The sequence below is a fragment of the Ranitomeya imitator genome, chromosome 7 (genome assembly GCF_032444005.1).
Source record: "Ranitomeya imitator isolate aRanImi1 chromosome 7, aRanImi1.pri, whole genome shotgun sequence".
NCBI classification, from domain to species: Eukaryota; Metazoa; Chordata; class Amphibia; order Anura; family Dendrobatidae; genus Ranitomeya; species Ranitomeya imitator.
The window spans coordinates 7,300,381-7,325,922 of NC_091288.1; the positions used below are offsets into that span (position 1 = coordinate 7,300,381).

The 25,542-nt window shown below is 47.3% G+C and overlaps 1 protein-coding gene across 2 annotated transcripts; it reads left to right on the forward strand.

Moving 5' to 3' along the window:
• The first annotated feature begins 100 nt into the window (after window positions 1-100).
• On the forward strand, window positions 101-24,949 carry IQCB1 (IQ motif containing B1). 2 transcript variants are annotated; one of them, XM_069732630.1, is made up of 14 exons: window positions 101-224; window positions 1,044-1,149; window positions 1,226-1,385; window positions 3,027-3,156; window positions 4,171-4,264; window positions 4,473-4,572; window positions 6,396-6,568; window positions 17,312-17,421; window positions 20,836-20,945; window positions 21,050-21,192; window positions 21,583-21,731; window positions 21,831-21,962; window positions 23,912-24,068; window positions 24,159-24,949. In XM_069732630.1, exons 2-14 carry the CDS (start codon window positions 1,047-1,049, stop codon window positions 24,389-24,391), a joined length of 1,794 nt encoding a protein of 597 aa, XP_069588731.1. In that variant the 5' UTR covers window positions 101-224; window positions 1,044-1,046; the 3' UTR covers window positions 24,392-24,949. The 2 variants fall into 2 exon arrangements, with proteins under 2 accessions (XP_069588731.1, XP_069588732.1); XM_069732631.1 differs by having other exon boundaries at window positions 180-399.
• Window positions 24,950-25,542: the final 593 nt, after the last annotated feature.

Below are 25,542 nucleotides of genomic sequence, written 5' to 3' on the forward strand. Positions count from 1 at the left end.
GCCTCCAGCAAAATGGCCGCTGCATGTGTAGCGCTACAGAAAGCGACGCCCTCTGTCGGTAAGTTCAGTCACCAGCTCAGTGACAGCCAATCACTTAATTTCCCAGGATGCAGCGCGGCTGAGGCCTAGCTAAGAGTGCCTCCTCCTGACTGGAGTTGTATCCGGTTGCTTAGCAACGGGATAAAATTCATCTTAGGCTGTCGTGAGGACAGAGCTGCTGCCCCGTGAGTGCGGGCCGGGGCTGCGGGGACGGATCCTGCGCCCCGGAGGGGAGGGCGGCGGCCATTACTGCTGCTATTAACCCTTTGAAGTCGTCCCTTCACCAGTGGGCAGTCTTTGCTCTGGTTTGATTCTCGCGGCTGCCGGGGTTTTATCCTTCTGATTCCTCCTCGATATAAGGTTTTTTTTTTAATCTAGTGTAGAGGTTAATGGTCTTTGCCAAGGGGGCGTGGCATCAGCTGCTTAGAATAATGGCAGGACGACAAGAAAAAATTAGCGGAAAATGAAAAACCGTTTGTGACTTTTCCCCGCCACCTTTGCTGTGTGCGGCATCACGTCGGCGACTCCGGACCTGTGAGAACATCGATCCCGCCATTGTTAGAGACGTGCGGAGACTGACGGCGTCGTTCTGTTAACATTTGTGTATATTGCGGTTTATGGCACCGATCACGGCCGACTATGGAGCCGTCAGCGGGACCCTGGCTGCCATGGCAACCCATCGGCACCGCGGCGTCACCTGCCATCATGTGATCGCGGTCATCAGCTGCTTTTATGAGACGTTCTGCCACTTTCTTACTTTGCAGAGGTCTTGGTAAATTATTATGTGAAAAAAACAAATACTTCTCACAGCTGAGGGTTTGTTACAGTTGTGTCTGTTCAGGTTCACTGAGGATTGTGCAGATTGTAACAAACTGGCAGCACAGGCCGCAGGATCATAAAGTATCGGGCCGACAGCAAGCAGAGATCCTGACAATGGTGGGAACACTTGGTTGTGTGCGATGGCCGTCGTGCCGAGATAATCTGTGCCGTCTTGTCTCACACAGGAGATGAGTGCCGAGCAGAGCGTGGACCCCCGGATCCTGGAGCTGGCGGCTAAGCTGACGGAGAGCAGCACCGGCTCCGACCCGGTCCTGCTGCTGAACCTGAGAGGTGAGCCATGAGCGCCGGGGCCCGCCATTACTGACGCCTTCTCTTCTCAGCCGCTTCATAGTGTCTCTGTCTCCAGATATACTGAGTGCGGCATCTGGACGTGAAGAGCTGCGGAAGCTCAAGGAGGATTCCTATAGCTACGGCCTGGTCCAGTATTGTGTTCTGGTTCTGAAGCAGGATTACAGCCGGGTCGATGGTGGCTGGACGACGGCCGCTGCTCTGGCGGAGGTCCTGAGGTAATGGAGACTGAAGTGCACGAGCGCTCCGCTGTATCCTAGAAGGACCGCAGGCTTCTGCGGATGAGTTACTAGAATATCTTCTAGGATCAGCTCGGCTTCTCCTCAGTCGGCCCTTCTTCTCCTCAAGTCGGGCCCTTCTTCTCCTCAAGTCGGGCCCTTCTTCTCCTCAGTCGGGCCCTTCTTCTCCTCAGTCGGGCCCTTCTTCTCCTCAGTCGGGCCCTTCTTCTCCTCAGTCGGGCCCTTCTTCTCCTCAGTCGGGCCCTTCTTCTCCTCAAGTCGTCCCCTTCTTCTCCTCAAGTCGGGCCCTTCTTCTCCTCAGTCGGGCCCTTCTTCTCCTCAGTCGGGCCCTTCTTCTCCTCAGTCGGGCCCTTCTTCTCCTCAGTCGGGCCCTTCTTCTCCTCAGTCGGGCCCTTCTTCTCCTCAGTCGGGCCCTTCTTCTCCTCAGTCGGGCCCTTCTTCTCCTCAGTCGAGCCCTTCTTCTCCTCAGTCGGGCCCTTCTTCTCCTCAGTCGGGCCCTTCTTCTCCTCAAGTCGTCCCCTTCTTCTCCTCAAGTCGGGCCCTTCTTCTCCTCAAGTCGTCCCCTTCTTCTCCTCAAGTCGGGCCCTTCTTCTCCTCAAGTCGGGCCCTTCTTCTCCTCAGTCGGGCCCTTCTTCTCCTCAAGTCGGGCCCTTCTTCTCCTCAAGTCGGGCCCTTCTTCTCCTCAAGTCGGGCCCTTCTTCTCCTCAGTCGGGCCCTTCTTCTCCTCAAGTCGTCCCCTTCTTCTCCTCAAGTCGGGCCCTTCTTCTCCTCAGTCGGGCCCTTCTTCTCCTCAGTCGGGCCCTTCTTCTCCTCAGTCGGGCCCTTCTTCTCCTCAAGTCGGGCCCTTCTTCTCCTCAAGTCGGGCCCTTCTTCTCCTCAGTCGGGCCCTTCTTCTCCTCAAGTCGTCCCCTTCTTCTCCTCAAGTCGGGCCCTTCTTCTCCTCAGTCGGGCCCTTCTTCTCCTCAAGTCGGGCCCTTCTTCTCCTCAAGTCGGGCCCTTCTTCTCCTCAGTCGGGCCCTTCTTCTCCTCAAGTCGTCCCCTTCTTCTCCTCAAGTCGGGCCCTTCTTCTCCTCAGTCAGGCCCTTCTTCTCCTCAGTCGGGCCCTTCTTCTCCTCAGTCGGGCCCTTCTTCTCCTCAGTCGGGCCCTTCTTCTCCTCAGTCGGGCCCTTCTTCTCCTCAGTCGGGCCCTTCTTCTCCTCAGTCGGGCCCTTCTTCTCCTCAGTCGGGCCCTTCTTCTCCTCAGTCGGGCCCTTCTTCTCCTCAGTCGGGCCCTTCTTCTCCTCAGTCGGGCCCTTCTTCTCCTCAAGTCGGGCCCTTCTTCTCCTCAAGTCGTCCCCTTCTTCTCCTCAGTCGGGCCCTTCTTCTCCTCAGTCGGGCCCTTCTCCTCAAGTTGTCCCCTTCTTCTCCTCAAGTCGGGCCCTTCTTCTCCTCAAGTTGTCCCCTTCTTCTCCTCAAGTCGGGCCCTTCTTCTCCTCAGTTTGGCCCTTCTCCTTAGTTTGGCCCTTCTTCTCCTCAGTCGGGCCCCTCTTGTCTCTTTGTTGCATCTGGATCAGATCAGTCGATGTGGGTAATTGCCTCTCCTGTACGGTCGTGTAATTAACCCTTTCCTTCATCTTTTAGTAAGTGCTGTGGTGGTTTGGATCCTAAGATTGATGCTGATGACTTTTACTCGAAGTTGCTGCCGTCTGCCGCCCTGAACATGTTAGTGCTCGGAAGACGGATCCAAGCGAGACTTGTGCGCTGTGTCAAGGTAGATCTGACCATCCCCAGACAGCGCTGGGTGAAGGCTTGTTTGGGACATCACATGCTGCCCAGCGCTATTTAGTGCAGCCCTTAGGGTATGTGCACACGTTGCGGATTGGCCGCTGCGGATCTGCAGCAGTTTTCCATGCGTGGTACAGTACCATGTAAACGTATGGAAAACAAAATCCGCAGTGCACATGCTGCGTAAAAAAACATGCAGGAACGTAACGTTATTTATTCCACAGCATGTGAATTCTTTGTGCGGATTCCGCAGCGGTTTATAACTGCTCCATAATAGGAATCCGCAGGTGGAATCCGCACAAAAAACGCAAAAAACCCACGGTAATTCCGCAGGTAATCCTCAGTGCGGTTTACCTGCGCATTTACCAAAATCAGTCCTGAAAAATCCGCACCACTTTCTGCAACGTGTGCACGTGGCCTGAATCTTCTGGACAGGCTTGTAGGTGTGCGGGGTGGGGGGGATGCTGGCATTTTAGCTTGTGTCAGGGAGGTGTGCAGTGGCCTGTAAGGCTGAGCGAGTACTAACAGTCCACTCCGTGGTTACGTGGAGGGGATGGGGTCCGCAGACCCTAGGTTAGGAGTAGATGAGGTGCAGTGTCATCTGTGTGCGGCTTCCTCCCTCCTTAATTTGAGGTTTGTCCAATTCTTCTTTGGGTCACATGCATGGTCTCCTCCTCTGTAAAGTGCCAAATGGGTGAGGTGGGGGGGGAGGGGTGACCCCAATTATTGTGATAGCTAGAATTCGGTGAAAGCCGATGTGAGAGTAATAACCCTTTTTGGTGCCTTTGACTGACACTGTGGCCCTCAGACCAAAGAAAGGTTGTTCACACCAGATTTTCGGAAAGAAATGACTGACCCTCGATGAAGAGACCAATTCATGTTGTGCATCTGTAGGAGGCGGTTTGTACATTGCCCCCATAGATCGCGCTGTCTGGACGTGTACACCGTGTACTGTGTGCTCGGGATATGTGACGTCATGTAATATGTCTTTCCCTGGAAGGAGGAAGAGAGCGGGGAGCTGCTGCGGGGCTTCAGGCTGGTGATGGAGTCCTTGTGTTGGTTGTTCAGTGGGCACGTGCAGTTGGCGGAGCTCGGTAAGTGGCACATGGCCGGTTTCAGAAGGCTGGTGCCAAATCCTTGATTTACGTCAGGTGCCTGTAGAGATGTAGATGCCGCCTGTTGCTGCTTCCATTGGTTTGCATGATTTTCTATATTGCCATTTATCAGACCTCTGCTCGTACACGCATGGTCCTTGTCCTCTTCCCCTCTGGTGAGAACTGAATCCCTTGCATATATCCACAGTTTTCAGACAGGAGCATTTCTTGCAGCTTCTGATGACGGATGATGTGGAGAGCGGCACAGCTGTCATGTCTGTCCTGCAGGCCATCCTTCGTGCCAACAGGTAAAGCAACTAATTCTGCGCAAGGTTAGAAATCCAAGGAAAACGCTTAATTATATCAACCTGGTGACTGTGGAGATCCGATACGAGCAGGGAGAGCACAGAAGGCCTGACCGTGGACGCGTGACTGACAATGAATGAGGGACTGACCGTGGACAAGGGACTGACCGTGGACTAGGGACTGACCGTGGACTAGGGACTGACCGTGGACTAGGGACTGACCGTGGACTAGGGACTGACCGTGGACTAGGGACTGACCGTGAACTAGGGACTGACCGTGGACGCGTGACTGACAATGGATGAGGGACTGACCGTGGACTAGGGACTGACCGTGGACTAGGGACTGACAATGGACGAGGGACTGACAATGGACGAGGGACTGACCGTGAACTAGGGACTGACCATGGACAAGGGACTGACCCTGGACGAGGGACTGACCGTGGATGCGTAACTGACCATGGATGAGGGACTGACCGTGGATGAGGGACTGACCATGGATGAGGGACTGACCATGGACGAGGGACTGACCGTGGACGAGGGACAGACATGTTAATGCCCTTGTACACATTAGACTGCTGAACCAGCCGGTGGTCTAATGAGGGGGAGGGGCACTGGCCATTTGATCATAGGGAGTGATGTTCATTCTGCTTGGCCACTTTCGGGCTGCTGATTGCATTGTTACCCCAGAGATGAACGGCTTGTTGACATGTTTCTCATAGAGAACACAGAAATGCTCGACCCGCAAACACTCCTGTGAATGGGAGAGATGACGTATTGATGATGGTTGAATGACCAAAGCAACATTCAGCTGACGGCGTCCCATGTGTATGTCCAGTGTTGTTTTTTTCTTCACAGCCACATGCGTTATCAGGATCAGCTCTACCCACAAAATGATATCTGCCGTGCATCACAGCCAAGGTGTAGGGCCACAGCCAAGGTGTAGGGCCACAGCCAAGGTGTGGGGCCACAGCCAAGTTGTAGGGCCACAGCCAAGGTGTAGGGCCACAGCCAAGTTGTGGGGCCACAGCCAAGTTGTAGGGCCACAGCCAAGTTGTGGGGCCACAGCCAAGTTGTAGGGCCACAGCCAAGTTGTGGGGCCACAGCCAAGTTGTAGGGCCACAGCCAAGTTGTGGGGCCACAGCCAAGTTGTGGGGCCACAGCCAAGTTGTGGGGCCACACAGAGCATCACAGCTTTCTGTGAAGCAGCAGACCAGTTCCCATGCAGTTCAATGCTGACAGTGCTTATCATGGGCACATAAGCATCAGACCTGGACCATGGAGTGATGGAAGAAGCCCGTCTAGTCTCATGAATCCCGTGGGGGTTTAGTTTTTTCTCCTCATGTGGGCGCCGGGTGCGTCACTTACCAGGAGGTAAAAAGCTCCAGGCGGCACTTTTGGAAATCTGGCAGAGGCAGTGTGACGGGGCGAAGTTCTGGTGTCATCATGTGGATGTGACACATAGCACTTACCTATAACATTGTCCATTGCCCCCTCACCCAGATCGATCGTCTGTGGGATCCGTGGAGGCTGCTCCTCCCGCACGACTCCTGCAGAGGGGTGGGAAGTCCAGGGCTCGCCAGGGTGGATGAACAATGTTCTTCCGGTGGTTTCACTATATAAATAAGAATAATCCCTTGGTTTAGGTGGGGAGGGAGATGATTGGGCAGATCCCGGGGACAAGGTTGGCATCTGGAGAGTTGGGCAGCGTTCCCTCTGGAGGAAGGACCTGGTGTGGGATTAGTGAGGAGTTGTGTGTAGCCCATACGTGACGATGGCCGTCTCTCCTAGGACCTGACGGGGCTTCATCTGTCTCTTGTCATTGGCAGCTCCTTCCTCCGTCAGATTCCAGAGGAGACGCTGCACCCGATCCTGGATGAACTGGTTTATAAACTTTCTGCCACCTCCAATCCCGTCACTGGCAGTTCGGCAACTCGGTCGCTGCTTCAGATGGTGGAGTCCAGTCCTCCTACTGCGCAGATGGTGTGCACACGATATAAAGGTGGGATATGGAGACTACAGGGGCCGTACAGGCCACATTACCAGGATGTACAGTGCCACCATTGTCTACAGGATGTATCTGGTATTGCAGCCCTGCATCAGCCACCCTTCAGGTCAAACTGAGCTGCAGTACCACACGCAACCTGTAGTCAGGAGTGGTGCTGTCATGGCCAGAATGGTCCGACATTTCTCTAAGCCTGCACAGTCCTATTAATATAAGCTGCATGCGGGCAGAAGACGTATGTTACATATATAAGCAGCGCTATTGCTTTCCTCTGGCGCTACAGTGTTTCTGCCCTGAGGACACTTCTCAGGATGCGGCAGTGTAAATTATGTATGGATTGTAGGAGAGCACACCGCTCTGCAGTCTGGTGGAAGGAGGCGTCTAAGCCCATCGCAGGCTCCGTATATTCTCAATATCTGCTGCCCGGACGCCCCCAATATACAGTGCTCTGCGTACAGGATTCATTACCACCCAGGGACTGCGGGGAAAAATGAGCTCAGATCATCCTCTGTCCGATATGGCGTCATGTTGGAAGGAGGACAATCCCCCATTACTTTGTGTTTTCTTACCAGCGATACCGCATCTGTGGTAATGCAAGAGGCGCCGCAAGCGGTGCGGGAAAAGTTATGTATGTACACAGTGACTGCACCAGCAGAATAGTGAGCGCAGCTCTGGAGTATTATACAGGATGTAACTCAGGATCAGTAATGTATGTACACAGTGACTGCACCAGCAGAATAGTGAGTGCAGCTCTGGAGTATAATACAGGAGGTAGCTCAGGATCAGTAATGTAATGTATGTACACAGTGACTGCACCAGCAGAATAGTGAGTGCAGCTCTGGAGTATAATACAGGATGTAACTCAGGATCAGTAATGTAATGTATGTACACAGTGACTGCACCAGCAGAATAGTGAGTGCAGCTCTGGGGTATAATACAGGATGTAACTCAGGATCAGTAATGTAATGTATGTACACAGTGACTGCACCAGCAGAATAGTGAGTGCAGCTCTGGAGTATAATACAGGATGTAACTCAGGATCAGTAATGTATGTGCCCAGTGACTGCACCAGCAGAATAGTGAGTGCAGCTCTGGAGTATAATACAGGAGGTAACTCAGGATCAGTAATGTAATGTATGTACACAGTGACTGCACCAGCAGAATAGTGAGTGCAGCTCTGAGGTATAATACAGGATGTAACTCAGGATCAGTAATGTATGTGCACAGTGACTGCACCAGCAGAATAGTGAGTGCAGCTCTGGAGTATAATACAGGAGGTAACTCAGGATCAGTAATGTAATGTATGTACACAGTGACTGCACCAGCAGAATAGTGAGTGCAGCTCTGGGGTATAATACAGGATGTAACTCAGGATCAGTAATGTAATGTATGTACACAGTGACTGCACCAGCAGAATAATGAGTGCAGCTCTGGGGTATAATACAGGATGTAACTCAGGATCAGTAATGTAATGTATATACACAATGACTGCACCAGCAGAATAATGAGTGCAGCTCTGGAGTATAATACAGGATGTAACTCAGTATCAGTAATGTAATGTATGTACACAGTGACTGCACCAGCAGAATAGTGAGTGCAAGGGGCGTGGCTATGTAAGCCAAGAGAGAAGACGCACCTTTTGGAGGCTCCCATTATCCTGATCTGAATCCGGCCATTTATCCCCCTGAACTGCAGCTGCACCGGCTGAGGCGGTGCTCTGAAAGCTCGGGAGACCGGCGACCCCCCCGGGTGGCGGCGGTGGAACGCTGGAGAGCCGATATCTGTGGCGGTCTGGAGGAGCGGCGAGGTCCCTGGGCTGCGGCGGCCATCTTTAAGCGCGGCTCCGACGGGCGGGACGCAGTGCCGGCGGCGGCTGAAGCCGGGTGGATCCCCCGGGGAGCACGGCAGGCACTTACATACAGCGGGGACGCTGTGGAACATCGAGGAGCAGGAGACAGGTGCCGGGTCTGGAGCGGCGGGCGGGCCCTGGGAGACGGCGGCCATTACCACAGCGCACTCTCCAGCAGCAAGGAGAGAGGCGCTATATAGCAAGACTGCGGTGCATTCAGGAGGTGAGCTACCGGCCTGAAACACTAAAAGGGGCAGAGCGGTGTGCGCCCTGGAAAATTGGGCCCTGCACTCCCCTTATCAAAACCCCTGCTTGCACCATTACTTTGGAGGGATCGTTCCCCCCTCCCTGCTGTTCTTCCTGGGGAACTGTGGCTGCTCTGGGACACAGTGCCTGGGCAAACTCCTAAATTGATACATTTGCAGATATCTGAGACTCTTTGCTTGGTTTGCTGCCTCTCGGGGGTGCATCCCGGTGTTTGGCCCTGTCCGGTCTGCTAGTGGAGAATAGACTGCCATAATAATAAATTTGGTCATTTGGTGGGGATCTTCTGCCAATCACCATGCATCATCCTAAAGGAGCGGGGGCTGCTGACAAGTTGAGGAGATATGCCAGAGAAGATGCCCCAGATAATACACGCTCTCTCAGAAATAATCCCACGCAGAGTCAACGCAAAAATCGTCTTTCTGACAGCAATGAGGAGGGAGAACAAGACGAACTGACTCTTAAACAAGCATCTGAGCAGTTGATGCAGGCTATATCTCTCACCAGGTCCTCTCTCACTGAGAAAATAGAAGACGTGCATACTGAAGTGGGCCGTCTGCGACAAGATATACAAACTATGAGAGGGCGTATTTCAGAGGTTGAAACAAGGGTGTCTCAGATAGAGGACACCATTGCCCCAATGGAGGCTAAGTTATCAAAGGCCACTGGCTCTGTGAATGCCTGGAAGCAAAAGGCAGATGACCTGGAAAACAGGCTGCGCCGTAATAATATCCGAATTATTGGCCTACCAGAACGCTCGGAGGGTCAGCAACCTGAGCAATTTCTAGAGGACTGGCTTAAAACCTCCCTGGGAGACGGATTCTCCTCAACATTTTCTGTGGAAAGGGCCCATAGGGTCCCAACGAGACCTCTTCCTCCTGGAACTCCGCCCCGACCCTTTCTGGCACGTCTCCTTAACTGCAGAGACAGGGATGCAATTCTTCGCTTGGCAAGGCAGAAGGCCCCTATTAAGTTCAATAACGCCACTATATCAATCTTCCCGGACTTCTCTATGGAACTTCAAAAGCAGCGAGTTCGATTTATGGAAGTCAAAAAGCAGCTCAGGGATAAAAACATCATTTACTCCATGCTTTATCCAGCTCGACTCCGTATTGTTCATGAAGGCTCCTCCCTGTTCTTCACTGACCCGGCGGAGGCGGTCGAATGGTTACGGTCATACAAGGGGCCTAGTACCCCGGACTCTTGAGTAGCTCTTTCTATCTGATGGCAACACAATCTAGAGCTCTCTATGTGGGTGCTGAGTTTGTCAACTATACCGGACGCTGATTCCAGTGAGGGTATCCCCTATTCTACTCAACTATAGGAGTGTAGGATTACACTCCTCCACTGTTCAAATGTTGTTTGGTTTGGTATTTTACACCAGTTTCAATTTCAATTGTTTGTTATGTTTATTAGTCGCCAGTGATAACCTTATGCTCTGTATGATGTTCCTGATTCCCGCCCAGGCTGTGGTGTATGTTATGCCTTTTCCCGAACGTAGATATGGGATCTGAGATTGTATGTATGACGTGGAACATACGGGGTATTAAGACTCCTCGAAAGAAAATTAAGGTATTTTCACAAATTAAAAGGTATCATCCACATATTGTAGCACTTGTGGAGACGCATTTGACCAGAGACACAGCTAAGTGTACGCAAAAGCCGTGGGTGCAGTGGTCCCTTCACGCATTTCACACCAGTTACTCCAGAGGGGTCTCCCTGTTGGTACATAGGAATGTCAGGTGGGAGGCTAGAGAGTCACGACGCGATCCCGAGGGTCGCTTTGTTTTTGTTCATGCCTTTATTAATATGAAGGAATATGTGATATTATGTGTTTATAACCCACCCCCGGCCGGCATATCGGTTCTCCGCATGGCACTGGGTTTCTCCCTAAATTATCCTAATGCTAGTGTTATCTGTATGGGAGACTTTAATTTAGTCATGGATAATCTTAAAGACAGACTGAGACTAGACGGCGAGATGTCAAGGGGGTCCCTTTCTCAATCTCCCTCTCAATTGGCATCATTTATGAACGGTAGCGGATGGTTAGACCTATGGAGAATACGTCACCCTGAGATAAAGGAATATACTTGTCATTCTTCAACTAGACAGTCTCTATCCCGTATAGATTACATATTTGGATCTAGCGACCTAGCGCTGTGGGTGAATAGTGTCGAACATGGTAACAGGGGGATATCAGATCACAGCCCAATTGTTCTCAAACTTAAATACGGTCAGTCAAATAATAATATACCTTGGAAATTGAATCCCTTCTGGCTGAAACTAATAGATGCTAGTGATAGAACGGTTGATCAGTTAAACTGCTTTGTCTCTACTCACCCAGACCCCTCGAATCTCAATCTGTTCTGGGACACTCTAAAGGCATATTTGAGGGGATGTCTGTCCTCTACAATCTCCTATATAAAGAGGGTGACGGCGGGGGAAGATGACGAGATTGAGCGACGGCTGAAGGACTCGGAAGCCGCCTATGTGGCCAATCAAACTAACGGCAACAGGGTGGAGTGGCTCACTTCCCAAAGATTATACACCCAAAATATAGACACTAAATCAAAACGTAAATTATTTTTTACCCGTCAGTCTTATTTTGAAATGGGGAATCAGGCCAGTAAACTCCTAGCTTTTTTGGTACGTCAGCATAACACCTCCAACACGGTACTACAGATTCGGACACTCGATGGTTCGTTGGTATCCTCCACCGAGGAAATTCTTCAAAGTTTTTGTAATTACTATAAGTCACTGTACAAATCGGGTAGTGGTCTTGGGGTCCCTGAATGTATAGACTATCTATCAGACATGGCATTCCCCTTACTGAGCCCAACCCAGCAAGCTTTTATGGAAGCCGAGTTTACTCTGGAGGAGGTGGAACAGGCTATAATGGATATGGCCACCGGGAAGGCCCCTGGACCTGACGGGTTTCCCGTTGAGTTCTATAAAAAATATCGGGACCACCTGGCACCACTCTTATTGAAGGTGCTTCAGAATATATGGGAGGGAGAAATTATGCCTGAAACATTTTATGATGCAAATATCATTGTACTTAAGAAGGAGGGAAAGGACCCCTTGGAATGTGGATCATATCGCCCCATATCATTGGTGAACGTAGATTATAAAATCTTCACTAAAATATTGGCCACTAGACTAAATACAATCATATTAGATCTTATACACCCAGATCAAACAGGCTTTATGCCTGGGAAAAGTACCTCTATTAATATTCGGCGGGTCCAATCAGTGATTCAATATAGCTCCCTAGAATTGGATAATAACTGGGCTCTGGCATCCCTAGACACAGCTAAAGCGTTTGACTCCCTTGAATGGCCTTTTCTTTCTGCATGTCTGCAGAAATACGGTTTTGGAGATAAATTTATTAGAGGGATAGATACACTATATAGGAATCCTAGGGCACGGGTAATTGTGAATAATTCTATCTCTGATTCTTTTACTTTACATAGGGGAACCCGTCAGGGATGTCCTCTGTCCCCGGCCCTCTTTGCCCTCGCGATAGAAGCATTGGCAATACGCATAAGGTCTTCCACGGATATCAAGGGAATAAGTATTGCGGATCGTGTAGACACCATCGGTTTATATGCTGATGATATGATCATATTTATGGATAAAACAGAAGAAACACTACCGCGAGTAATAACGACTATAGATAATTTTAGCAAATTCTCTGGTCTCTATATCAATTGGGATAAGTCTGCTCTGATGCCTCTGTCTCATGCGCCGATGCCCCGTCTTGAAAATCTCTCGTCACTACCTGTAGTCTCCAATTTCAAATATCTAGGAATACATATGTCTCAATATAGTCAGCTGGACCTACGACTTAATATTTATCCACTATTGGACCTGGCCAAATCTAAATTCATAGCTTGGAGCAAACTCCCTCTCTCCGTTGCAGGTCGCATTAATTTAGTTAAGATGATATTGCTCCCCAAATTTAATTATTGTCTCCAACATAGTACTGTGCCAATACCCAAATCTTTTTTTGCAAACTTAAACTCCCTGACCACGTCCTTTATATGGGGGAAGACTAGACCCAAACTCAAGCTATCTACTCTACAGAGACCGACAAGGGGGGGAGGGGCAGCCTTACCAGACTTTTATCTATATTATCTTGCTGGGCAGGCTAGGGCGATAAGCAAATGGATGCCTAGCAACTCCCTACCTAATTCAGAAAGCCATATAATCCATTCTGCCCGTATTGACTGTCCACTGGGTTTTTTGGAAATGGAGAAAGTCAGTGCTCCCCGTTTGCTGCCATTGCTTCGACAAGCGAGATTAATATGGAGACAAATTAAAAAAGTTATTAAATATACAGATATAATAGCCGAAATGCCACTGTGGTATAATAGTTATTTTCCAGAATTACTAAATCACCCGTCTACTGAGTTCTGGATCTCATGTGGTGTTCTCTCGGTAGGTAATTTGTATAACCAAGATGTTTTTGTGTCCTTTGAACAATTGCGGGATACCTGCAATATCCCAAGATCTCAATTCTTCCGTTATTTACAGCTGAGGTCAGCTTTCCAGTCACATATGCGAAATGCAGGTGCAGGTCGAGCAATTTCATCTTTACCCCTTATAGGCATTCTCAAATCACAGGGTCCTCAGGGGCTCATTTCCTCTTTATACACATACCTATTATCCGTGGGAGATGGGCTCACTATTAACACCTTAAAAAAGAAATGGGAGGGACTCCTTCCCGATACACTGGGAGAGGAGTGGGAAGATATTTTGGAATCTCCAACTAAAGTTTCTCCCTCAGTTAACAATAGGATGACCCAGCTATATATTACATATCAGACTTATCTGACTCCGACACGACTTTTTAAAATGGGCCGCCTTCAGACGTCAGACTGCTTACGGTGTCACGCACATGATGCGGATTTTACCCACATGATATGGCGGTGCCCGGTAATCCTTCATTATTGGAAAGAAGTCACGACATTGTTAACGTCTTTATTGTTAATCCCTGTCCCACTTGAACCATTGACTTGCCTATTTGGGGTGTGGGATACAGAGACCTGGGATCACCATACTGGGATCTTCCTTCGAGAAACGCTCTTCTTAGCACGAAAGGTACTGGCATTAAGGTGGATGGGTAGCTCCTCCCCGTCTCTCAGAGCTTGGATTGACCTGGTGAACTCGGTTATCCCATATGAAAGAACACTGTACCATAATAGAGGATGCCCAGGTAAATTCGAAAAAATTTGGGGTAGATGGAACTCATCTCATCATACTCTGTAGTCTGCGTGGATTAGATATATGCACGGGGAGGAGGGCATGGGGTTTGGGGACATCGTTGCAGAGCAAACTTGAATCTGTTTTCTTTTGGCGACTTATTACTAAAGGTTAAAGTTGTTTAAGTTGTATAGTAGGTATTTTGTAGGTACTAGTGATTCAACATGCACAGTCTATTGCCTCTGAACTTTGGATGCGATGATGTTTGTAATCATTTGTATCTGATGGTATGTTTAATAATGATAAATGTAATATGTGCAATGTTTGTCTATTCTGAAATTAATAAACGAATTTAAAAAAAAAAAAAAAAAAAAAAGAATAGTGAGTGCAGCTCTGGAGTATAATACAGGATGTAACTCAGGATCAGTAATGTAATGTATGTACATAGTGACTGCACCAGCAGAATAGTGAGTGCAGCTCTGGGGTATAATACAGGATGTAACTCAGGATCAGTAATGTAATGTATGTACACAGTGACTGCACCAGCAGAATAGTGAGTGCAGCTCTGGGGTATAATACAGGATGTAACTCAGGATCAGTAATGTAATGTATGTACATAGTGACTGCACCAGCAGAATAGTGAGTGCAGCTCTGGGGTATAATACAGGATGTAACTCAGGATCAGTAATGTAATGTATGTACACAGTGACTGCACCAGCAGAATAATGAGTGCAGCTCTGGGGTATAATACAGGATGTAACTCAGGATCAGTAATGTAATGTATGTACACAGTGACTGCACCAGCAGAATAGTGAGTGCAGCTCTGGAGTATAATACAGGAGGTAACTCAGGATCAGTAATGTAATGTATGTACACAGTGACTGCACCAGCAGAATAGTGAGTGCAGCTCTGGGGTATAATACAGGATGTAACTCAGGATCAGTAATGTAATGTATGTACACAGTGACTGCACCAGCAGAATAGTGAGTGCAGCTCTGGAGTATAATACAGGATGTAACTCAGGATCAGTAATGTATGTACACAGTGACTGCACCAGCAGAATAGTGAGTGCAGCTCTGGAGTATAATACAGGATGTAACTCAGGATCAGTAATGTAATGTATGTACACAGTGACTGCACCAGCAGAATAGTGAGTGCAGCTCTGGAGTATAATACAGGAGGTAACTCAGGATCAGTAATGTAATGTATGTACACAGTGACTGCACCAGCAGAATAGTGAGTGCAGCTCTGGGGTATAATACAGGATGTAACTCAGGATCAGTAATGTAATGTACAGTTGTCGCCAAAAGTATTGACACCCCTGCAATTCTGTCAGATAATACTCAGATTCTTCCTGAAAATGATTGCAAACACATTCTTTGGTATTATCTTCATTTAATTTGTCTTAATCTGGGTCCTGCAGGGAGCAGTGCATGTCAGATCGCTGATCTGATATTGAAATGCACTAAGTGTCAGATCAGCGATCTGACCTTAGAACATGATGCTCCCTCCCTCCCCCGGGGCAATATTATAAAGTAAAAAAAAATATTTAGATGGTTAAAAAATAACCCCTTCAGTGAACACAGTAAAAAAAAAAAAAAAAAAAAAAAGGCAAAAAACAACGCTTTATTCTCATACCGCCGAACAAAACCTGGAATAACACGCGATCAAAAACAGATATAAATAACCATGGTACCGCTGAAAACGTCATCTTGTCCCGCAAAAATCGAGCCGCCATAAAGCATCATCAGTGAAAAAATAAAAAAGTCATAGTCCTGAGAATAAAGCGATGCAAAAATAATTATTTTTTCTATAAAATAGTTTTTATCATATAAAAGCGCCAAAACATAAAAAAAATGATATAAATGAGGTGTCGCTGTAATCGTACTGACCCGAAGAATAAAACTGCTTTATCAATTTTACCAAACGCGGAACGGTATAAACGCCCCCCCCCCCAAAAAGAAATTCATGAATAGCTGGTTTTTGGTAATTCTGCCTCACAAAAATCGGAATAAAAAGCGAACAAAAAATGTCATCTGCCCAAAAATGTTACCAATAAAAATGTCAACTTGTCCCGCAAAAAACAAGACCTCACATGACTCTGTGGACCAAAATATGGATAAATGATAGCTCTCAAAATGTGGTAACGCAAAAAATATTTTTTGCAATAAAAAGCGTCTTTCAGTGTGTGACGGCTGCCAACCCTAAAAATCCGCTAAAAAACCCACTATAAAAGTAAATCAAACCCCCCTTCATCACCCCCTTAGTTAGGGAAAAATTAAAAAAATGTATTTATTTCCATTTTCCCATTAGGGTTGGGGCTAAAGTTACAGTTACAGTTAGGGTTTGGATTACATTTACAGTTGGGAATAGGGTTGGGATTAGGGTTAGGGGTGTGTCAGGGTTAGAGGTGTGGTTAGGGTTACCGTTGGGATTAGGATTAGGGGTGTGTTTGGATTAGGGTTTCAGTTATAATTGGGGGGTTTCCACTGTTTAGGCACATCAGAGGTTCTCCAAACGCAACATGGCGTCCGATCTCAATTCCAGCCAATTTTGCATTGAAAAGTCAAATGGCGCTCCTTCCCTTCCGAGCTCTCCCGTGCGCCCAAACAGTGGTTTACCCCCACATATGGGGTATCAGCATACTCCGGACAAATTTTACAACAACTTTTGGGGTCCATTTTCTCCTGTTACCCTTGGTAAAATAAAACAAATTCGAGCTGAAGTAAAAATTTTTGTGAAAAAAAAAAAAAATTAAAATGTTAATTTTTTTTTTAAACATTCCAAAAATTCCTGCGAAACACCAGAAGGGTTAATAAACTTCTTGAATGTGGTTTTGAGCACCTTGAGGGGTGCAGTTTTTAGAATGGTGTCACACTTGGGCATTTTCTATCATATAGACCCCTCAAAATGACTTCAAATGAGATGTGGTCCCTAAAATAAAATGGTGTTGTAAAAATGAGAAATTGCTGGTCAACTTTTAACCCTTATAACTCCCTAACAAAAAAAAATTTGTTTCCAAAATTGTGCTGATGTAAAGGAGACATGTGGGAAATGTTACTTATTAAGTATTTTGTGTGACATATCTCTGTGATTTAAAGGGCATAAAAATTCAAAGTTGGAAAATTGCGAAATTTTCAAAATTTTCGCCAAATTTCCGTTTTTTTCACAAATAAACGCAAGTAATATCAAATAAATTTTACCACTATCATGAAGTACAATATCTCACGAGAAAACAATGTCAGAATTGCCAAGATCCGTTGAAGCGTTCCAGAGTTATAACCTCATAAAGGGTCAGTGGTCAGAATTGTAAAAATTGGCCCGGTCATTAACGTGCAAACCACCCTCGGGGCTTAAGGGGTTAATGACGTATGACGGGTCTTATTCCTCGCACACATTATTAATTATGTATTTACACGCAGGTCTCAGGTCTCTTTTGAGCAAGCAATGGACCGGGAAGGGCTTTGGCCGGGAGCTGAGCCGCCTCTTGGACATTCTGTATTCCGGCTCCTACCAGCAGGAGGAGCTGCAGGTACAGTGGTCATCGGCGCCTCTGCAGGATCCCGTGTGAACACGCGCATGTTACCGTGAATCTGCAGGATCCCGTGTGAACAGGCGCATGTTACCGTGAATGTCACCATTAAATGCTGAAAGGGGGGAAACCTGTGAAAATCCACGTCAGGCCGTGTTCACATGTTCACTTTTTTTTCTACAGCCAACAACTTGATCTCTTGGCCGTTAGGAAGCTGCAGACAAAAAGCAGTGGTTTTTTTTTCATTACAGCATTTTTTTAAACTGCAGCCTGTCACTTCTTTCAGCATTTTTGTAGTGTTTTTTCACCCGTAGAGACCAATGTTTTTGCACATACTCAATGCTATTAGTTTTTACAGTGTTTTTAGTGAACAAAAAAAAAAAGAAACAGCAACAGCAGGATGTGAAACTCATTTGTTTTCATGATTCTCCCAAGTTCAAACCATAATCACTGTGTCCTCCTATGAGCAGGGATGTTAGCGTTACTACAGTAAACTAAGCCCAACAGTTCTGTAAGAAGTCAGCCGTGCAATGTGTTAGGTAGTCCATGCTTCTTCTTGTTGTTTTTACATTTACAGTTGTGTACCTTTTCATTAACTTTTTTGTCCAGAATAGTCACTATTTTTTTTTTATAGGCAAAACTTTTTCTGATACATAATTTGGTGAAATTGCTCTTTTTTTACCTAATGTTTTAGGCTGCCGTCACACTATCAGTATTTGGTCAGTATTTTACATCAGTATTTGTAGCCAAAACCAGGAGCGGAACAATCAGTGGAAAAGTATAATAGAAACATCTGCACCACTTCTGTATTTATCACCCACTCCTGGTTTTGGCTACAATTACTGATGTAAAATACTGACCAAATACTGCTAGTGTGACGGCAGCCTTATAGTTTCACATACGTCTTGTGTTTTCGGACTAACACCTTGTATTGTCCATACTTGTATGGTGGAAGCAATGCTGAACTTTGGGATCCTGAATAGAAGCAAAAAAAAAAATAAGCCAGCAAAACCTGATTTTTGACTGCAACTTTTTTTACGGAGACCACGGTTTGGCTGCAGAAAAAAAGACAACGTATGTGAAAATCATAGTCTTATCATAAACGAACTGGGCTGCACCCGCCGTACTGAGAAATCGCACTTAACGCTCCCCGACAACGTAGTATAATATTTTGGAGCATGTCAGGATCTTAACCCGCTCCACACAGTGCAGATCCCGGCTATATTACACAGCTGGCTGCATCACTACTGTTAACCTCTTAAATGCCGCTGTCCATCATGGAGAGCAGAATTTAATTGCCACATTTGGGTGCCCATCGAGCCCACACACCCTTGCAATGCAATGGTAGGCAGTTGAAGGGCTGTTATGACAGCATGGGGTCTGCTGAAGGCCACAGGCCGGCGTCATTAGAGACCCTGACTTTACAATATAGAGCAATACAATGGAACGAGTGTTCAGACATTCGCAGGTTCAAGTTCCCTAAGGGGACTAATACAAAGTAAAGTAAGTTTTTATAAAAGAAAAAATTAAAGCGATTCCACTTCCACTCCACTTTACCCAGTTAAAAATAATAATAAAAAAAGTTTGAGCTACCAAAATATAACATTTTACAGCGTTAACCAATCTGGCTAAAGAGGGAAATGTCAGCATTGTGGATGTTCTTTTTTTTTTTTTTTTCACCATTTCAGGCCAGTCTCACACGTCCAGATAATTCCGGTACCGGAGAAAACGGTACCGGAGTTATCCGTGTCCGTGTGCTCACGTAGGCCGTCCGTGTGGGATCCGTGTGATGTTCGTGAGTACGTTTTTAGGGTCCGTGTGCTGTACGTGTGCTGTACGTGTGTGCGTGTATTGCAACAATTTTTACAATTTTAACCCTATGACAGGAAAAACACACATGGATGGCACACGGACAGCATCCGTGTGCGGTACATGTTTACACGGACCCATTGACTTTAATGGGTCCGTGCGCTCCCACGAACACTGACATGTCTCCGTGTTTTGCAAAGACACTGACATGTGCAGAGACACATTTATTTCAATGTGTCTACGTGTGTCAGTGTCTCCGGTACGTGAGGAAACTGTCACCTCACATACCGGAGCCACTGACGTGTGAAACCGGCCTCAGTCACTGGGAATTTTGCCTTTTCCTTATGTGAAAAAAATACATACACCTATGTAGTTACTTTCATAGATAACGCACCAAAATACTAGAACAATATTTAGTTAGAGCCAAAGATCAGCTTTATTCACAAAAAGGTATTTAAAAATGTTTAAAAAGTTAAAGCAGCACAGACAAAGGCGTGTGATCCTGGACGCCAACATAAGCCACAACATATTGTATAAGGCAGCACATCGATCAAATGTGTAACAGAAAGTGACAGCAAAGATATCATCCATATTATAGCAGCAAAATAATGATAAATAAACATAAATAGTCAGCAAGTGCATTTAGGAAGGTAAGTATCCATAGACTAAGCATTTCATTGGGAGACGCGCGTCGAGATGGTGGGTGCCTGGATAAATTCTTACCTGCAGGTTTGCAGGTTATATTACTTAGGCCTCTTTCACACTTGCGTTGTCTGGCATCCGTCGCAATCCGTCGTTTGGACAAAAAACTGATCCTGCAAATGTGCTCACAGGATGCGTTTTTTGCCCATAGACTTGTATTGCCGACGGATGGCCACACATCGTGTCCGTCGTGCACTGGATCCGTTGTGTTTTGGTGGACCGTCGACACAAAAAATGTTCAATGTAACGTTTTTTTTGTACATTGCATCTGCCATTTCCGACCGCACATGCGCGGCCGGAATTCCGCCCCCTCCTCCCTGGGACATAGACTGGGCAGCGGATGCATTGAAAAACTGCATCCGCTGCCCACATTGGGCACAATTTTCACAAGTGTGAAAGAAGCCTTTAGCTTCACTATATGGTCAGAGACATATCAGCTACTTATTTATAATGTTTCATACTTTCCTAAATGCGCTTGCTGACTATATGTGTTTATTTATAATTATTTTGCTGTGATGGACGATATCTCACTTTCTGTTACACATTTGATCGATGCCTTATACAATATGTTGTGGCTTACGGTGGCGTCCAGGATCACCCGCCTTTGTCTATCTGTGCTGCTTTACCTTTTGAAATATCTTTTTGTGACTAAAGCTGATCTTTTATTCTAACAAAATATTGTTCTAGCATTTTGGTGTTTTCTCATTTGGCAAAATTGATGTTGCCTTTGAAAGCTGCACCTTGTCTCACTGAAATGAACGCCGTCTTGCAGCTATAAAAAAGAAGGAAGGGAGAAAATGAAATTGCAAACACAACATTTTTCTGTATTCCTAAATGGTTAACCCTCGTATGAGTTTTCAGTTCCAGAATTTCTGTCTAAAACTGTGAACTTTGTGTCGGCAGAGACTGCACCGCGCTGCGCGCACCGTCCAGGCCGTGTGGAGGGGATTCCGGACACGGAGGAGGATACGGAAGCTGCCCGCAGCCGTGACGGCCTTACAGCGGAGCTTTAGGTACTTGGATGTGCTGCGACTATTCGGATTCCATAAATGTCGAATTAAATTTAAAAAAATTCCAAGTTGTCTGGAATAGAAAGACGACTTCTTCCTAAATGTAGAGCCAAACGTGACCAAGAGATGAAGCAGCTGCAGAGACAGAAGGAAGAAGAGGAGCTGAGGGAGCGGCTGAAGCTGCGGAGGCTCCGGGCCATGAGGGAGTTCAGAGAGAAGCAGCTGATGCTGCTGGAAGTCGTCCGTGCAGGTAACTGTGGGCTCGGAGGAAGGAGCGGGCGTGTGAGGCCTCAGCCACAGCTCAGGGTCTTCCATCAGTGTTTTATGCCAAAGCCAGGAGAGGAACCTGCAGAGATAAGCCATCATTGAAAGATGGATTCCGATACTCTCCTGGATTTGGCATAGAAATACTGACATGTGAATAAAGCCTAAAGGTGGCAGGGGTGGGTTACTTATTCATTTAGAATAGTCATATAAGTGTTGTATGGGGGCAGATCAGACCCCAAAAAACAACTTTATTATATATGTAGATCAGCGTCAGCTAAAGACAGCCAGGAAAGATGTTCTGCAGTTTCTGTTCATCTTTATGCACAAAAACCAAAGTTCTAACAGAAATATCCCTCACCTCTATCGTCTACAGGACAAATGGACAAACACATCCAGGAAACCCAGACGACGTCTGCGCTAATAATCCAGAAACACTGGCGGGGCTGCAGAGACAGAAGACGAGTCCTGCTGCAGAAACAAACCCTGAAACGGTACAAGGCTGCGGTCACCATCCAGAGGGCGGTGCGTCTGCAACAGGCCAAACTCCGTGAAATGCTGCCGTGTCATAGGGTCATGAAGAAAGGTCATTGTTCTGGGGGTTTGTTTTTCTTAATTCCACAGGCACTAAGATTTTTAAAGAAACGTAGAAGGATCCGGGAATCGTTATCACCTTGGAAGAAACCCCAAGATCTCTCAGACGAGGAACGAAAGAGGCTTCAGCAGAAAGTGGACGCTCGCCTCCAGCTGCACCCGGTCAGACTTGTCTATACCACTGTTGTGATGGGATAAACTGTCACGCTTCGGCCAGGGTCACACCGGCAGATATTCTCATCCTAGAAGATCAGGATGATAAAGCTGATCACACGCAGATCAAACTTTCATCATTGTCTGATCCAATTCTCTTGAATGAGGAGCCGATGGAGAGAAAAAAAAATAAATTCTCCATTTTATCAGTCTGTGTAAATTGGATTCCACTCAGATGTCATCTGAGTGCAGTCCGATGTTTTCCACAGACTCATTGACTTGCATGGCGAAGTTTGATACGAGAGGGAAAAAATATATATATTCTAGACCGTGTCTGTCCGAGGAAAGAATGAGGTATGTCCTCAGCCCCATAGAATAACATTGGGCTAGGTACTTTCTGATGTTTTGTTGGATCATGCTTGGACTGATAATATGGTCGTCTGCACGAGCCCTTAGACGTGGGAGACGTGTCCTATCATAACTGCAATCCTGTAATTACTGCTCTTATAGAGAGACAAACCTCTATACAGCATCTGGGGGTATTATAGTCTGAATCACTAACGTGTGACTATAAGGACTCGTGCAAAACCATCCAAGTGGGAACTGAGCGTGACTTTATCAACCCAAGCGTCACAGCCTCTGAGATATACAGGGGCTTCTCACTAAATCAGAATATCATCAAAAAGTGAATTTATTTCAGATCTTCAATACAAAAAGTGAATCTCCTATATTCTATTGAGTCATCACACACAGAGTGATCTAATTCACGTGTTTATTTCTGTTAATGTTGATGATTATGGCTGACAGCCAATGAAAACCCAAAGGTCATTATCTCAGGAAATAATAATTTTACAAAAAACACCCAGAAAGGCTCCTAAGTGTTTATAAAGGTCCCTTAGACTGTTTCAGTAGCGCCACAATCATGGGGAAGACTCTGACACACTCCACAAGGAGCAGAAGCCACAAAAGGTCATCGGTAAAGAAGCCGCTGTTCACACAGTGCTGTATCCAAGGATATTAATGGAGTGTGGTAGAAAAAGCTGCACAAGCAGCCGGGATAACCGCAGCCTGGAAAGGATTGTTAAGAAAAGGCCATTCAGTAATGTGGGGGAGATTCACAAGGAGCGGACGCTGCTGGAGTCATTGCTTCACCACACACAGACGTGTCCGGGACATGGGCGACAAGTGTCACATTCCTTGTGTCCGGCCACTCATGACCAATAGACAAGGCCAGAAGCCTCTTACCTGGGCCAAGGAGGAAAAGAACCGGACTGTGGTCAGTGGTCCAAGGTCCCAGAGTCTGGAGGAAGAGTGGAGAGGCCACAATCCAAGCTGCTGGAGGTCTGGTGTGAGGTCTCCACAATCAGTGATGGTTTGGGGGCCATGTCATCTGCTGGTGTAGGTCCACTGGGTTTTATCAAGATCAAAGTCAGCGCAGCCGTCTACCAGGACATTGTAGAGCTCTTCATGCTTCCCTCTGCCGACAAGATTTTTGGAGATGGAAACGTCATTCTCCAGCAGGACTTGGCACCTGTCCACACGACCAAAAGTGCCAATACCTGGTGTAAAAACAACAGTATCACTGGGCTTGATTGGCAGTAAACTCACCTGACCTTAACCCTATAGAGAATCTATGGAGCATTGTCAAGAGGAAGATGAGACACCAGACCCAACAATGCAGACGACCATATAATATATAATATGAGTTTCACTTTTTGTACTGAAGAACTGAAATAAATTAACTTTTTGATGATATAAAAATAAAGATTGTGATATTCTAATTTTGGTAGAAGCACCTGTACATGGCGCTGTCCCACTCGGATCAGGAGACCTGCGACCGGTCCGTGTGCTGCCATCAATGCTCAGACCTCTTATCACAGACGTCTGCATGAACCTGAAGAGATGCAAGTGCTGCATCCATGGGGTCAGTGTGACAATGATGGTGTCATCCCTCTTAGGCCCAGCAGATGTCACTAGCGGAGAGCCAGGAGCTGCACGGGGAGGTGCAGGACAGACTTGGCCAATTCCTGCTGTCCAGAAAGCAGCAGCAGCGACAGGAGCAACGCAGGGAGGCACTGCTCGCTCAGATCAACACCGACCTCGGCATGCTCATGGGTATGGCCTGTGCTTTGTAGTCTCCACCGACAAGTCTCAGGATTCCTGCACTCCTTCTCACTGTGCGCTGCATATTCCTTTGTTTTGTAGCTGCCCCGAGTCTGAGAGATGCGACTGAGAAGGACGTCGACTTCTTCAGCAGCCGATCCGTCCCAGTCGCCCTTAAAGCCAAGCAAAGCCACAGCACAATGCTGAAACGCAGCCGCTGGCCTTGGTGGAAGCGGCTGAGTGATGAGTTTGTAGGGGAAGATGAAGGTTTTCTGGGAGACATCGGTGACCTGGAGCATGGCATCATCTTCATGGCTGGAAGCAAACAGCCGTAATGTACCCCGACCCTGCACCGACCTGCATCGGGGTCGCCTTCCTCCAAATCCCGTTACTGGTTCTTACATGGTTCAATGCATTTTGTCATCCAAGATGTTCACCACAAATTAAGGCACCGATAGTCTGCACCCCCCATGCCATGCAATAGTGATGCCCACCAAGCAGGAGCGCCACGGCCATCACCTGCCAATCTGGCCACGGCAGTCACCTGCCAATCTGTGGCCACGGCCGTCACCTGCCAATCTGTGGCCATGGCCGTCACCCGCCAATCTGGCCACGGCTGTCACCTGCTAATCTGTGGCCACGGCTGTCGCCCACTATTCTGTGGCCACAACCGTCACCCGCTGATATGTGGCCACGGCCGTCACCGGCTCATCTGTGACTACGGCCGTCACCCGCTATTCCACAGCCGTCACCAGCTGATATGTGGCCACGGCCGTCACAGGCTCATCTGTGGCCAAGGGATGTACATTTCTGTTTGTTGTAATTTCCTGTTTGTAGTTTTCTTTTTTCCCACTAATGTTAAACCGTCTGCTCTTGTGCAATCTCCACCTCCACATGGTGTCGGCTCCAGTTATTGTCGCTTAATAAATGGCGACCTGATCTCCAAAGTAGGGTGAAGGCAGGTGGTGCGACGAAATACCGGGGGTCTGCAGAAGGCAGAGTGGGCTCCATAAGTGACCGTGGGATTCACGACCTACTGACATATTGCTGAAAAATGCCGTATATAGTGCCGTATATTGCAGTGCTCGTACATTGCAGTCCTGTGTATTGTAGTGCCCGTACATTGTAGAACATTGCAGTGCCAGTACATTGCAGTGCCAAATATTGTAGTGCCTGTACATTGTAGTGCTATATATTGTAGTGCCGTATATTGCAGTGCCTGTACATTGTAGTGCTATATATTGTAGTGCCCGTACATTGCAGTGCCCGTACATTGTAGTGCCCGTACATTGCAGTGGCGTGTATTGCAGTTCCTTTACATTGCAGTGCTCGTACATTGCAGTGCCGTATATTGCAGTGCTATATATTGTAGTGCCTGTACATTGCAGTGCCGTATATTGGAGTGTCATATTGCAGTGCCCCTACATTGTAGTGCCCGTACATTGCAGTGGCGTGTATTGCAGTTCCTGTATATTGCAGTGCCTGT

Bases quoted from the DNA above. Each gene is read 5' to 3' on its own strand.
- IQCB1 (XM_069732630.1), top strand. From the start codon at position 1,047: ATGAGTGCCGAGCAGAGCGTGGACCCCCGGATCCTGGAGCTGGCGGCT. The intron at 4,265-4,472 runs GTAAGTGGCACA...ATATATCCACAG, and splicing joins CGTGCAGTTGGCGGAGCTCG to TTTTCAGACAGGAGCATTTC. The intron at 20,946-21,049 runs GTACTTGGATGT...TCCTAAATGTAG, and splicing joins GCCTTACAGCGGAGCTTTAG to AGCCAAACGTGACCAAGAGA.